This window comes from Chiloscyllium punctatum, chromosome 45 (assembly GCF_047496795.1).
Source record: "Chiloscyllium punctatum isolate Juve2018m chromosome 45, sChiPun1.3, whole genome shotgun sequence".
NCBI lineage: Eukaryota > Metazoa > Chordata > Chondrichthyes > Orectolobiformes > Hemiscylliidae > Chiloscyllium > Chiloscyllium punctatum.
The window spans coordinates 23618669-23634800 of record NC_092783.1 but is presented as its reverse complement, the minus strand read 5'-3'; the positions used below and the strand labels follow the sequence as shown (position 1 = coordinate 23634800).

General features: G+C 45.3%; 2 protein-coding genes across 4 annotated transcripts in view; both read right to left on the bottom strand.

The window, feature by feature from the left end:
* klhl12 (kelch-like family member 12) overlaps positions 1 to 763 on the bottom strand; it is a 53022-nt gene extending 52259 nt beyond the window's left edge. For all 3 annotated transcript variants that reach the window (XM_072563453.1, XM_072563454.1, XM_072563455.1), the window contains exon 1: positions 639 to 763. The gene's annotated coding sequence lies outside the window, so the exon portion shown is untranslated. The remainder of the gene's footprint in view (positions 1 to 638) is intronic.
* A 4923-nt stretch (positions 764 to 5686) lies between these two features.
* On the bottom strand, positions 5687 to 15914 carry LOC140467228 (adiponectin receptor protein 1-like). Its single transcript, XM_072563451.1, has 7 exons — positions 15707 to 15914; positions 12013 to 12138; positions 11409 to 11580; positions 10870 to 11056; positions 10252 to 10439; positions 7863 to 8056; positions 5687 to 6621 (listed from the first exon to the last, which is right to left on the bottom strand). Exons 1-7 carry the CDS (start codon positions 15863 to 15865, stop codon positions 6493 to 6495), a joined length of 1155 nt encoding a protein of 384 aa, XP_072419552.1. The 5' UTR covers positions 15866 to 15914; the 3' UTR covers positions 5687 to 6492.
* Between the last annotated feature and the right edge of the window lie 218 nt (positions 15915 to 16132).

The window sequence follows — 16132 nt, the reverse complement described above, 5'->3', positions numbered from 1 at the left end:
AAGAGCTTTTCAGGCACAGCCAGGTTAATTATAACCAAGAATTAAAAGCAAAAGTACTGCTGGAGCTCTGAAGAAGAGTCAGATTGGACTCTCATTATCACCAAGCACTAATGTAGAGCACACACCTTCTTGAACCCACTCTCAGGAAATGTCTAAAGGTATTTTTTCCACATCAAAACGTTTAAATCTAGAGTTAAATTTCCCAATCTAATTCTATCACAAATCACTTGCTCCATTTATCTGGTATTCCCTTAGACATTACTGTGTATTTATTGACCCTTGCTGTTGTTCTTCTACACCCTCACCCCCCAATAATCTTCCTTTTTGTTGATGTTAGCCCGTTCCCAGTTTATTTCCAATTATCTGGATTCCTCATCCTTCCCTCCTCCCTTACTCCATTTTTTTTGCTGCATCCTGGATCCGTACAACTCCCGGCAACAACTGCAATGATATCACCTGGATCCCTGGAGGTCTCTCCCCCGCCCTCCTCCTCCTCCAGATCCTGGTGATCTTCACCCTCCTCAGGGATCCCTCTCTTAGTGACTCCCTACCCCCTACCCACGGTGATGTCCCCCATTCCCGGTTATTCACCCCCACCCTCACAGTCTCGGGGCCCATTTGCCGGGTTTCATGTTTACCAGGATCCTTGTTTTCCCAGTTGGCCCCTTCCTTATCCTTGAGGAGGCGGGGGGGTCAGGCCGCAGCGACAGGCCCCGGGGCCGAGCTCTTACTGTCCGCCGGTCGCGGCTCCTCCTGGACTACAGCCCCCACAATGCACCGCCTGACGCATGCGCGCGTAGCAAATGTTCACATGACACCTTTCACCCCGCCTCCCCCTTATTCCCCATCCCTCCTCTGCCCCTCTACCCCACTGCCCTCTCCACCTCCCCCATCACCTCCACTTCCTCCTCCCCTCACCACCTCCCTCCCCCACCCCCTCCCTCGCCTCCTCCTCCTCCCCCACACCCACCCCTTCCCCACACCCCCTCCCCTCCCCCACACCCACCCCCACCCCCTCCCCTCCCCTACCCCCTCCCCTACCCCCTCCCCTCCCCCACCCCCTCCCCTCCCCTCCCCTCTCCTCCCCCACCCCCTTCCCATGGGGAACCTTGTCGAACATCTTACTGAAGTCCATATAGATCATGTCTACTGCTCTGCCCTCATCAATCCTCTTTGTTACTTCTTCAAAAAACTCAATCAAGTTTGTGAGACATGATTTCCCATGCACAAAGCCTGCTGACGGTCCCTAATCAGTCCTTGCCTTGCCTTTCCAAATACATGTACATCCTGTCCCTCAGGGTTCCCTCTAACAACTTGCCCACTGACATCAAGCTTACCGGTCTATAGTTACCTGGCTAGTCAGCAGGGACATTAGTGGTGGCCCTTACCTCCCATATTCTGCAGGAGGAACATTCAACTGCCCTAACTGCCATTCCCACTATTCTAAATTCCCAAAGAGTATTGAGTACAGGAGTTGGGATGTCATGTTGTAGCTGTACAGGTCGTTGCTTAGGCCACTTTTGGAATAAAGCGTTTAATTCTGGTCTCTTTCCTATCAGAAGGATGTTGTGAAACTAAAAATGGTTCAGAAAAGATTTACAAGGATGTTGCCAGGGTTGGAGGACTTGAGCTATAGGGAGAGGATGAATCGGCTAGGGCTATGTTCCCTGGAGAGGCTGAGGGGTGATCTCAGAGAAGTTTATAAAATCACGAGGGGCATGGATAGGGTAAACAGACAAGTCCCTAGGGTGGGGGAGTCCAGAACGAGAGGGCATAAGTTTAGGGTGAGAGGGGAAAGATATAAAAGAGACCTAAGGGTCAATGTTTTCACACAGAGAATGGTGCGTGTGTAGAATGGGCTGCCAGAGGAAGTGGTGGAGGCTGGTACAATTGCAACATTTCCGTGCAGTACATCTCTATGACTCTTAAGTGCACCCAAGTCCAGCTCCTCGAAAACCGCGTTAGGGAACTGGAGCTGGATGAACTTTGGATCATTTGGGAGGCGGAGGGGGTGATTGAGAGGAGTTACAGGGAGGTGGTCACACCTCAGGTAAAAGAAAAAAGTAGAAGGGTTACAGTCAGGGGATGGAAAGGGAACTGGCAGACACTACAGGGATCCTTTCTGGTCATTCCCCTCAATAACAAGTATACCGTTTTGGATATTGTTGTGGAGGACGACTTACCAGGGTAAGCAATGGGTCACAGGTCTTTAGCACAGTCTGTCCCTGTTGTTCAGAAGGAAAAGGGGGAGAGGAGGAGAGCATTAGTCATTGGGGACGCCATAGTTAGAGGGACAGATAGGAGATTCTGTGGGAACGGGAGAGACTCACAGTTGGTGTGTGCCTCACAGGTTCCGGGGTTCATGATGTCTCAGATCATGTTTTCAGGATCCTTGAGGCGGAGGGGGAGCAGCCCCAAGTCATGGTCCACATAGGCACTAACGATATAGGTAAGAAATGGGATGGGGATTTAAGGCAGAAATCCAGGGAGCAAGGGTGGAAGCTTAGACCTAGAACAAACAGAGTTGTTATCTCTGGTTTGTTCCCCTTGCCACGTGCTAGCGAGGGGAAGAAGAGGGAGAGAGAGGAGTTGAACATATGGCTACAGAGATTGTGCAGGAGGGAGGGATTTGGACACCTGGATAATTGGGGCTCATTCTGGGGTAGGTGGGACCTCTACAAACAGGTTGGTCTACACCTGAACCAGAGGGGTACCAATACCCTGGGGTAGGTTTAGTAATGCTCTTCGGGAGGGTTGAAACTAATTCAGCAGGGGGATGGGAACCTGAATTGTAGTTCCAGTGTACAGGAGGTTGAGAGCAGTAAGGTTTCAAGGTCGCAAGAGTGTACCGACAAGTAGGAAGGTGGTTTGAAGTGTGTCCACTTCAATGCCAGGAGCATCCGGAATAAGGTGGGTGAATTTGCAGCATGGGTTGGTACCTGGGACTTTGATGTTGTCGCCATTTTGGAGGCATGGATAGAGCAGGGACAGGAATGGTTTTTGCAGGTTCTGGGATTTAGATGTTTCCATAAGAACAGGGAAGATGTTAAAAGAGGATGAGGTGTGGCATTGTTAGTCAAGGACAGTACTACAGTGGCAGAAAGGACGGATGAGGACTCATCTGCTCAGGTAGTTTGGACTGAGGTGAGAAACAGGAAAGGAGAGGTCACTCTGTTGGAAGTTTTCTACAGGTCCCTGAATAGTTCCAGAGATGTAGAGGAAAGGATAGCAAAGATAATTCTGGATAGGAGCGAGAGAGAATCAGGGTAATTGTTAAGGGGTCTTTAATTTTCCAAATATTGACTGGAAATACTATAGTTCGAGTACTTTAGAGAGTCTGTTTTTGTCCAATGTGTGCAGGACGGTTTCCTGACACAGTATGTAAATAAGGGGTGAGGCCAGATTGGATTTGGTACTGGGTAATAAACCCGGCCAGGTGTTAGATTTGGAGGTTTGAGCACTTTGGTGATAGTGATCACAATTCAGTTATGTTTACTTTAGCAATGGAAAGAGATAGGGATATACCGCAGGGCAGGAGTTATTTTTTTTTCTTTTTTTTCCCTTTTTTTTTCTTTTCCCCACACTACTGCCTAACTGCAGTAGTGCTTATTCTTTCCCCAGCACCCATGGTGTGTGTGTGCAGGTGTGAGACACAAAGTGCACGAATCTTTATTCAGAATGTTATCTGGGTCACTGGATTAACAGTCCAGTCATAATACCACTGGGGCATCACCTCCCCTAGGGCAAGAGTTATAGCTGGGGAAAGGCAATTATGACCTGATTAGGCAAGATTTAGGATGCACTGGATGGGGAAAGAAATTACAGGGGATGGGCACAATTGAAATGTGGAGGCTATTCAAGGAACAGCTGCTGCGTGTCCTTGATAAGTATGTACCTGTCAGGCAGGGAGGAAGTGGTCGAGCGAGGGAGCCGTAATGTACTAAAGAAGTTGAATCTCTTGTCAAGAGGAAGAAGAAGGCTTATGTTAAGATGTACCAAGTTAAAAGTCACACAACACCAGGTTATAGTCCAACAGGTTTATTTGGAAGCATATAGTCAGGGTAAACATAATTCTGAAGATCAAATATTTAGTCAACATGGTGAAAAGTGATTTTCTCTCCAGTATTTTGATGTTTGTAATGAGGACACTCTGTTGCCTGAATGGTTACAATTGTTTTTAAATTTGATGGTTGATATGGGGAACTTAGATATTTTCTTGAATTGATTTTGTCGAGCTTTCCATCGTTTTCTCCACAGGGAATGAGAGAGGAGAGATAGATACTTTCCATGTACAGGATCTGACTATTTCCTATCCTTTTCTGTTATTGGCACTTACTACTCTGCAGCTCAACCAGACTGCTGTGTTTTGAAAGAATTTCCTTAACTTGAACGATTCTTGGCGCAAGTCTCGAGTCCTCCCTCTTACTGCCTCCAAAGCACAGCTCAAAAAATACATGCAGCATTTAATTTGCACATTGCAAAATTCTCATTTCATTTATAGCAGTCGAACCTTAATTTCAGTTTATAGACTCAAAATGAAAAAGACGTGGCCTCTTACAGACTGGATTTTGTCTCAAGCGTTCAAGCTTCTTGGAACATCACAAATTGCCTCGCAGAGATCCCCTTTACAATGCTGGAGGCAGATGTTTATCAGATAGGTTAGCTGCCACATCTCACATTCAGGATTGCACACTATCTCTGTTAGTTACAGAGGCTGGGAGTGAAAATGTACTTGTACATCGAGAACCTAACTGAGTTTTTGGGTTGCTGCACTTGCAGCTAATTAAATTGGTAGTTCCACCTAATAGAGGTGAGGTTTGGTGTGTGTCCACACTTGCGGTCAGCCAGACACTGGTAATACAATTTCTACATTCCCATTGTGTAGTTGCCCTGCAAGTGATTCCAAACCCATAAGCTGGTAGTTAAGACATACCAGTTACATTTTTCTACTTCCAATGGTTGACCTGCTGACAACAAATTACAAACATGTTGATCATTTGTGACAAACTGGGATCAGAGCAGGAGGAGACAATGGTGACTAACTAGCCAGCTGAGTTCAGGAGATGGATCTGGATGAGTAAAACTGTCACTTTGAGCCAAGAATCATAAAGCTCTACTCCAGTTAACTTTATTTGCCAGATATAAAATAGGAAGTTGATTAATGAGGTCTCCTAAAAAGCTGGGTTTTCGAGCTGATTGAATTTCAGTTCTAAACTTGTGCATATTTACGGTCTGGGATTTGAGTTCCAGGATTTTGACCCAGACCAGTGAAGGAATGGTGGTATCTTTTCAAGTCAGGATTGTGTGCCACTTGAAGAGACATTTGTTCCCAAGCACCTGGTTGCCTTTGTCCTTCAAGATGGTAGAAGTCACAGGTTTGGAAGGTGCTATTGAAGGAGCTGCTTGGGGAGCTGCTGTAGTGCATCTTGTAGATGGAACATGGTACTACCATAGTGCATCGGCAGTGGGAGAAAAACAGGGCTTCAGTTTGTAGTTTAACAGTTGAGGGCAGCCTGTGGGCTTTGGAGTGTAACACTTCCTCCCAATTTTCCACGGAAATCAACAGTCTCCATTTTCGATATCGTGTGGATAAGGGGCAGAGTACTGTGCTCCCCCATCTCGGGAGAGCATTAATCTCTACAGACCTGGAAATAATACTGATTTATCACAAAGAAAACAATGACTGCTCAGTCTAAACCAAAGTTTTTATTGCAGGATACAGATTGACTCATCTACATCTATATACAACAGGACTGCCCCTCCCCTTCCCCTAAGATTTAATTTACAATGCCCGTGAAGAAATGTACATGTCTATAAAGGCAATCAGAAAACCCCTTAAAATAAATAGTTTTCCACATACATCACTGAATATAAAGTGCCCGCACATCACAGCTACCATACTGCTAGGTTTAATTTCCCACCAAACACACTGTCCTTCCTAAACAATTTCAGCAGCTGAGAGAAAGGAACTGAGCAGAATGAGTGACAGAATAAGATCTCGAAGTGTTCGTTCAGTCAGTCAGTGTTGACTGGACACGGGCCATTCCCAGGATATTTGCTAGGGATTATTCCAACCTCAGCCAGGGCAAGTGGTTTCTTGCTACTTGAAGCATGAACGGGTCACAGTTCTGCGAGGCTGGGCTAATGCCACATGTGGAAGAGCTGGCTGACTGGAATTCCCAACGTCCTCAATGGGGGCCCCTTCAACAAAAGTGACAGTGGTTGGGGCATGTGATACAAAGGTGATCTCACTAAATATTTGCCCAGCCTCTCTCTCAGCAACTCTGCCCTCACCCCAACCCTCACCCCAATCAAGTGTGCAGTGACAAAAGAAGCTGTCCATCTTGCTTTCTTTTGTTTCTGAGATGAGGGATGGCAAGTAGGGAATGGTGTTTTTTATTTGTTTTAGAAAAAAAGAAATAAAATGAAGAGAAAAGTTTCAATGCACTTCAGGCTGTATTGTTAGAGAACTCTGTGCAGCAGTCCCAGGTTTCAGAGGAGGGAATCATCTGTGCAGCCTCCTTCCAGCCCATATCGGAATTCCTGCAGGTTGGAAACGCCATGGAAGTGAACAAAGGCTGCGACTACCACCAAGACGTGGAATAGCTGATGTGACTGGAACTGGGTAGAGAAAAGGAAAAGTGCTGGTTAGGAGGGCATGATGGCTCAGTGGTTAGCACTGCTGTCTCACAGCACCAGGGATCTGGGTTCACTTCCAGCCTTGGGCGACTGTGTGGAATTTGCACATTCTCTGTCTCTGCATGGGTTTCCTCCAGGTGTTCTGGTTTCCTCCCACAGTCCAAAAGATGTGCAGGTTAGGTGGATTGGTCATGCTAAATTGCCCATAGTATCCAGAGATATGTAAATTAAGTGGATTTTCCATTGGGAAATGCAAGGATAGGGTGAGGATGGGAGTGAGCCTGGGTGGAATCCTCCTCGGAGAGTTGGTGTGAACCTGTGGGGCCAATTGGCCTGTTTCCACACTGTAGGGCCTGCTTCAGCATGGATTGTTCCCAGTTTGCTCAGACATAACACAGAAAAGTGTTCGTATTTCTTCAACACCATTCAGGACCTCAACAAGTGCACAAGCCAATGAAGCACTTGTCTGTTAGAATGAAGAAAACACAACACACAATTAGCGCACAGCAAGTCGATACTGAGCAGACCTTGTTTTTTAATGCATGATTTGAGGGCAAGTATTGATCCAGGGAGGAATGAATGCAAAATATCACAGTAGCTGAAAAGAAGAGAGAAGATGCTACAACTACTCAGCAGCAATATCCCCTCTCATTTTCCTCACTCCTGTGCAGACCTCTTGACACCTAAGCATAGTAATAGCTTCTCAAAGCAGCAGTTATACAGTGGCATGACAACTGAAGTGTGTGGGGCTTCCCAGCAGCTGTGTGGCCAGGCAGCTCAGGAGCTTCAGAGAGAGCAACCCAGTGAATGTTAGCATTTCAAGCTTCAGAATAGATTTAAACAATGAGTCAAAGCTCAAAATAAATACTAGCTCGATTGTAAACAAGGTCCAAGACATTCTAAATGAAAACCGAAAGAACTGAGGACGCTGTAAACCAGAAACAAAAGCAAATGTTGCTGGAAAAGCTCAGCAGGTCTGGCAGCATCTGTGACCGGACCCGAAATGTTAACTCTGACTTCTCTTCACAGGTGCTGCCAGGCCTGAGCTTTTCCAGCAACATCTGTTTTTATACAAGACTTGCTGTTGAAATGATCCAGGAAAGAGCAGCATAGAAACATATGGGAGAAGGGTATGTGGAGCAGAGCAGGAGTTGCTAAACAAGCCCAGGCCCGCTCCAGTAACGGAGGGTGAGAAGTAGCTGAAGAATTGATTTGTACATTACCCATATATCACATTTGCCGGGGAAGAATCGTTCTGGAATCCGGGCAGCATATAACCCAGCCCCTGTGATATACATTGCAGCCATCAGGAAGAACCAGCCCATCTGTCCAACAGTTGTCGCTTTGACAAACCCCTCAGCGATTGTAAAATGGAGAGTGGGGACAATTCCACTCAGGCCAAGACCAAGAAACACACCTGCACAAACAAATGGAAGAGTCAATAGACATTACACAGTTCTCACACTGATGTGAACAACACGACATAATCTGCACATTCACTGGGTACACTTGATACCCTGACTATACGGACTATACTCCTGCCGCCCACATTGTCAAACAACAAAAAGTTTATATGTATAGTTTTTTTACTGCACTGAAAGTGGCCAAGGTATTTCAGAGAAGTGACCAGTGGGCAGCAGTTGACGAGTTATTTTAGCGTCATCGAAAGTTGTAGCACTGGAAAAGCACAGCAGGTCAGGCAACATCTGAGGAGCAGGAGAATCAAGGTTTCGGGTATAAGCCCTTCATCAGCATCCTCGGATGCTGCCTGTGCTGCTGTGCTTTTCCAGCACCACACTTTTCGACTCGGACTCTCTAGTATCGATATCCTCACTTTCTTCGAGTTCTTTCAGCAGATGATCAGGTTTGGTTGAAATGACGGATAGTCTTCCAGGGGTGAAAGGTTTAGAGGGGGATTTCCAGAGCTTAGGCCTAGACTGATGAATGCACAACTGCCAAAGGCGAGGTGATTAAATTCAAGAGCTGCCTAAGAAGTCAAAATTGGAGGAGTGCAGAAATTCCAGAGAGGTGGAGATCTGGAAGAATCTTCCCCCCGCTCTTCCCGTGGCCCCTCATCTTTCCCCTCACTTCTCCTACCATCTGCCCCAGAGCAATGATGGAGCTGGGGGAGCAAAGGGGGATGCAGAGAAATGGTCGAGGGGTGTGAGCAGGAAGGAATGAATGCAAAATACTGCAGTAGTTGGGAAAGACGAGAGAAAAAGAAGGGCTGAGTTGTCTTTACAGTTTTTGTTCATCTATCGCTTCAGTTTCCTCAAAGGTTCTGACAAGAGACTGGAAAGCGATCAGGTGAGAGCCAGCCAGAAAACATTGGAGAAGCATCTCCACTGGCAGACAGCACAGGCACAATCAGTGAGCAACAATTACACTAGGATACAGGCAGGGAAGGTTTAGATCTATTTACGTAGGAGTGTGCAAGATGGGAGACTAAGACAGGTCAAATGGAGGTAACAATGACAGGAATGAGTGGAATGGATGTGGTAATGAGCAGCTTTCGTGATGGTATGGATACGTAGCAAAAACCTCGTCTCAGTCCAATGTAACTGCGAGGGTGAAAGCAGCCTCCTTTAGTCTCAGACAGTTGCCAGCAAGAAGGATGGAGTTGGTGGTTCAGGAACAGACATTGTGGTGGGGACCAAAGACAATGGCTTTTATCTTCCCAACATTCAGAGAAAATCACTGGTTTATCCAGTACTGGATGTTGAACAACTGTCAGACAACTCAGCAAGGGAGAAGATAGGGAGGGAGAGGAGACTGCGCACACTGCATTGTACGCACGAATCATACCGCACACTAACACCGCTCTCATATCGGCTCCACTCACTGGCTGCACTAGACCCTATCACTCCTGGTACCTACACTGTCAAATGACAACAAATGTATTTGTGTTGTGTTCTTACTGGACTAAAACTAGCCAAGATGTTTCACCGGAGTGACCTGTTGGCAGCAATTGACGAGTTCTTTGAGCAGCATCAAAAGGTGGTGGCCCTGGAAAAGCACAGCAGGTCAGGCAGCATCCCCAGACTAACCCTGTTCTCATATCGGTTCCACTCACTGACTGCACACATATTCACCCATAGACGATGCACATGACACTCTGAAACTAAATATGTGACTGTTCATGATATACACTTTGATTATACATTGTGTACATGATACTCAACCATGTGACTCTGCCAAGAGGGTTATATCAGAAACAGTGACTGTTCCACCTCCTGATACTGCCTGGCTTACTGGGTTCTTCCAGCCTCCTGCTTGCCTATTTTGGATTCCAGCATCTGCAGTTTCTTTTATCTTTAAGTCAGTATCAGATACACAGAGCCACATGGCGAGATGTCAGATGAGAAAGTACCGGCAGAAACAAAGAATTTGCTTAAGTCTGCGGTTGTCATTATAACCGATATATTTCAGCTAAATGATGGAGACAGCTGAATCAAAAAAAAAATTGGCTGGAGGTGATGTTAGTGACTGTCACTTCTGCAATTAATATCCCAGCCTAAGGAGTGGTAAGGAAGCAGACTGAGTGAAGGGGGTCATAGATACGATAGTCAATAGTTCCTTCATTTCCTCTGTAATGGCTGGCATGATTCTCACCTGCTCTTGTAAGCCGATGTTTGGGAGTGGCAAATCGATCCCACTGAGCGACAATGATGGCTGATATTCCCAGAGCACAAACAATGCCGAGGTAGATGAGCCGGGGCTGGGGAGAGCAGTAAAAGGAGTAATATAACCAGGGCACAAAGCTCCCCATGATAAGCAAGGCGATTCCAGAATAGTCCAGTCTGGAAACAAACAACAAAAACATGAAAGGCAGAGCACAAGTGATGGAAGTGACATGTCAGCATATCAGTGACAAACATAACAACTTTTCATTTGCAATGTAGTAAGATGTCCCAGGGTGCTTCATAGGAATGTTATCAAACAAAACTAGGCTCCAAGTCACATAAAGAGACAGTAAGGTAAATGATTAAAAGCTTGATTAAAGAGGAAGGCTTTGAGGAGCATGTTAAAACAGAGAGAGTGAGAGAATTGGTGAACTTTAGTGAGAGAATCCAACAGCTTCGGCCTGAAGGTGGCCAATGGCAGAGTGATTATAATCAGGCCTATTCGAGGGATCAGAATTAGAGAATTGAGAAACTGAAGGTGTAAGTTTTTATAAACCAGATCCCTCATCATCCCTCCTCACGCAAGGTCCAAGTGCCCAGTACTCACTTGGAGAACGTTCTGGAAACTTTCTCGGAGTGACAGTAGACCGTGTGGAAGAGCCAGGAGAAGCTGAGGCAAAGAACAGCTCCCAGGAAGAACATGCCAAAGACGACCTTCTCCTGCAGAGGGGCCATGAAGTACATGTTTGGCCTCAGCAAGGTCAGAATTCCCAGGCACAGGAAGAAGACAAAACCTGTGCAAAAGCTGCAATTAATGAAGGGTTCATCAACCAATACACTTTAAAGACATCGTTTCACACCACACCGCCCTCTGGTTAGGAACAGAGTGAAAATGTCCACCGAGTATAACACAAGGAGACCTGTGCTACTCTTTCCTGTCCCCTCACACACACGTACCTGACACGCATGCTCACACTCTTCCCACTACTCACACCCTCACACACACTCCCCCTGTTTTGTCACATCTGGGAAACGTGGTTTAAAGATGTGTTGATAATTTATCGATTAAAAACAAAAGAGATCTTGGAACAAAACCAGGAAGTGACACAGGGGCAACCATTCAGGGAAATTTCTACTCCCCCTTACCCAGCAGATGTGTCCAGATGTTCCCAGTCTCTGTGTGGATCCTGAAGATACTCTTGAAACAGGCTCGGAATGATGGCATTGGTGGCCTGTGCCCATACAGCAAATAATCATTGTCCTTCAGCCAGTCTGGGAGTACGTCATAAGGGATTACCCGCCAACGACCCTCCCAAACCTGCAACACAGGATAACAATTATCACCAGCTTCCTATATCGCCAGCAACGATGATCAGCCACACCATGTATCACTGGCACAGCACCTGCTCATTTTAAAAGAGTACTGATTTTCAGATCTCAGGCCAGGTAATCAGACACATAGCAGTCAGCTGCACCGTGCCAAGGAGACTGTTTTCATAGGCAAACATTAACTTCACAGTTAGCAGGGCATCACCCATTCCATGGACCAGCTCAAGGTTCTGAATTAGATGTGTGACACATCTAATTAGGGTTTAGTGCAGCTGGCGAGTGGAGCCAATGTGAGACCAGGCTTAGTGTGCAACAGTTACACAGAGTAAAAGAGAATATCCACGGGGACAGTGTGTCACTGTATGAGGGGACCATGTGTCACCTACCCTGTACTCTGATACAGTATATCACTGAGCTGTACCTTGTATACAAACTCCTCCATCTTCTCCATTGCATGATGGGCCTGCAGTGGCAGAGTTAGCACTCGCACCTCCTCTTCCTCTTCTTCTTCAGGCTGTGTTGTCGAGTCAGTTTGGAATTCCATGCCCTACAAAATAAAAGCAGTGTCTGTCAGCATATGATGTGAAATGTGCCACTGAGTCCAGCCATGTGCTGCACAATCCAACACGAACGGTTAACTACTGGCTTCCTTCACTGTCTTGTTGTTCTCTGTCGTACACAAAGACCTTTCTGGGGACTGTCCCATTTAAACAACCCTCTATTGCCTTGTGCTTCCCCACATATGAACATAACAGACTGCAAACCATAGGCTTTCAGATAGAATCACACAGCAGGGAAACAGACCCTTCGTTCCTAATCCCAAACCAAACCAAACCAGTCCCACCTGCCTCTGTTTAGCCCATATCCCTCCAAGCCTTTCTTAATCATGTACCTATCCAAATGTCTTTTAAACATCGGAACTTTTCTCAAATTTACCATTTCCTCTGGAAATTCATTCCACACAAAACACTGTATATGAAAAAAAGCCCCTCATTTTTAAAAATCTTTCTCTCTCACCACTGAGTCTTGAAATCCTAACCCTAGGGAAAAGTCACCTGCAGAGTAACTTATCTATGCCCCTCATGATTTTATAAACCTCTATAAGGGAACCCCTCAACCTCCTATACTCCTGTGAAAAAAGTCCCAGCCTATCAAACCTCTCCTTTATAACTCAAACCCTCTATTCTCAGCAACAGCCTGGTAAATCTTTCTAAATCCTCTCCAGCTTAATAGTAACCTTCCTTTGACAGAGTGACCAGAACTGGACACAGTACTCCACATTGGGCCTCACCAACATCCTGTACAACCTCAACATGACGTCCCAACTCCTATACTCAAAAGATGTGAGCAATGAAGGCAAGTGTACTAAAGAATCTCACAGAGAACAGAGTACAAAAGTAGAGCAGTATTCATGAATGTTGTGGTTCTGTTCACTGAGCTGGGAATTTGTGTTGCAGACGTTTTGTCCCCTGTCTAGGTGACATCCTCAGTGCTTGGGAACCTCCTGTGAAGTGCCTCTGTGTTTCCTCCGGCATTTATAGTGGTTTGAATTTGCCGCTTCCGGTTGTCAGTTCCAGCTGTCCGCTGCAGTGGCCGGTATATTGGGTCCAGGTCGATGTGCTTATTGATTGAATCTGTGGATGAGTGCCATGCCTCTAGGAATTCCCTGGCTGTTCTCTGTTTGGCTTGCCCTATAATGGTAGTGTTGTCCCAGTCGAATTCATGTTGCTTGTCGTCTGTGTGTGTGGCTACTAAGGATAGCTGGTCGTGTCGTTTCGTGGCTAGTTGGTGTTAGTGTATACGGATCGTTAACTGTCTTCCTGTTTGTCCGATGTAGTGTTTTGTGCAGTCCTTGTATGGGATTTTGTACACTACATTGGTTTTACTCATGCTGGGTATTGGGTCCTTCGTTCTGGTGAGTTGTTGTCTGAGAGTGGCTGTTGGTTTGTGTGCTGTTATGAGTCCTAGTGGTCGCAGTAGTAGGAGTAGTAGTAGTCCTGCTTAAACACAGCACATTCACCTCAAAGTGACTGTGTGGCTAAACATCAGTTCCTCAGAACTTCCAGATTAGTCCCTACCTTCCTCAATTGCCACAAAAACTCATGTCATGATAAATTTCTTGTAAAATATGACCATATAGTTTCTGGCCTTACAAAACCGTAACTTTTCATGGATCCAGTGGAAAAGACAACCTGAGCTTTTCAAGGGGTCAAAAGCCTGGGGGTGTAAACAATTTCAGAACCAAAATATAAATGATGGTAATGATTCCGGTTCATTATAAGTTTATAATTACATGAAAATGACAATTCGGAATTCAAATCAAAACATTTCTATGTTTATCTTTTGTATCTATTTGTTCAAGTATTATAATTACCAGATAATAAACGATAACTAACAGGAATTCTTTCACATTGACATTTTGTTTTAATCCATTGCTTATCCAGTGTTTATTTGATTTCACTTGGGGCTCCCATCAACCCCTTCCTGAAAAACTGCTCGAAAAAGTGATTCTACACAAAATTATAGAAGGTTACACAGCCTAGAACTGAAGGAGAGTCATAACAGACTTGTTTCTCTCACCACAGATCTGTTAGACCTACTGAGTTTCTCCAGCATTCTCTGTGTTTATTTCAGGTTTCCAGCAACCATGGAATTTGACCTGTATTCCCACACTGCCTCTCTGTAGAGGGGGCCTGTACTTGGTCAGTTTCAGTTCTGGCTCCCAACCACCCATTCAAACTGAACTGGGTCAGATCTCTTCTTACCCCAAAGAAGCCGGCTCTTCCCCAGTTAAATTTTCTCACTCGGAACTGTTTTTGTTCGTCCTTTTTTATATCTGACCCAGATCTAAATCACTGCTGCCTAAATACTCCTCCACTGACACTGAATTCCCCTGGTCCACCTCATTCTTAAAAACCAAGTCTTGCAGTGGCTCCTTTCCACTGAAATCAAATAAACACTGGATAAGCAATGGATTAAAACAAAATGTCAATGTGAAAGAATTCCTGTTAGTTATCGTTTATTATCTGGTAATTATAATATTTGAACAAATAGATACAAAAGATAAACATAGAAATGTTTTGATTTGAATTCCGAATTGTCATTTTCATGTAATTATAAACTTACAATGAACCGGAATCATTACCATCATTTATATTTTGGTTCTGAAATTGTTTACACCCCCAGGCTTTTGACCCCTTGAAAAGCTCAGGTTGTCTTTTTCACTGGATCCATGAAAAGTTACGGTTTTGTAAGGCCAGAAACTATATGGTCATATTTTACAAGAAATTTATCATGACATGAGTTTATACGGCAATTGAGGAAGGTAGGGACTAATCTGGAAGTTCTGAGGAACTGATGTTTAGCCACACAGTCACTTTGAGGTGAATGTGCTGTGTTTAAGCAGGACTACTACTACTCCTACTACTGCGACCACTAGGACTCATAACAGCACACAAACCAACAGCCACTCTCAGACAACAACTCACCAGAACGAAGGACCCAATACCCAGCATGAGTAAAACCAATGTAGTGTACAAAATCCCATACAAGGACTGCACAAAACACTACATCGGACAAACAGGCCAGAGACCAGAGACTCTTCTCTCTCTCTGTCTGTCCTTTACAATGCTACTACCCCAAACTATATACAGATAGGTAAAGTCCTTCCTTACAACCACTTGACCATTCTAGCACCTTGCTGTAATTTCCTTGCAAAAGTATTCTTTTCGACTTCAGTGTGCACAGTAATCCGATTTCTCCTTCCTGACACATCCCACATTCATTTTTAAACATAATGGAGGATGTGGACTCAGGAAACGGGATTTTAAGTGCAAGAATTCCATAAATTGGGACAAATGTGGGAATACTGAGGCATATTTTAATGAAAGCCCATTGGGCCCAATCACTTTCCACAGAGTGTCCTCCCGCCAGACAACCTCAAGGAGATCATTTTCAGTTTTCAGCCATCATTACTGAGCAATCATTTTAAGAGTGCAGTTTAATGGCAGCCTTGGGATGATAATTATAAGTCCATGCACTTTCAAGGCTATGTTTGGCAATGTCAAAATGTTGTGAACACAGCTTTAAAATCCCCTGAGGGCTCCAATACTCACCGCTGCTGAATCTCCTCCGGCCTGGGAATCAGATTTCTCCTCCAGGAGTTCGGTTAGTTCAACGTCATTTCTATGACTGACATTGTTGGAGTCTCCACACACTTCACTCGGTGCCCTTTGGACAGGCATGGATGCTGCAGACAGAGCCTTCTCCTTCATAACCTGGGGAAGGCTAAGGCAAAACACCAAACTGATGTAAGGGAGAACATAAAGATAGTCCTGAGACCTTGCCACATCTGCTCCTCCTGCAGACTGTGTACACCCTACTCGAGATGGAGCCTACCCCACCCATTTAATATCCACCCCACCCTCACTACTTAAACCAACACTCCACACAAAGCAGCATATTCAGATCTAGGATAGTGACTGGGACTTGGCTATTTCAGCCAGTCAGTGTCAGCAACAATCATTTGCAGGAAGATTAAC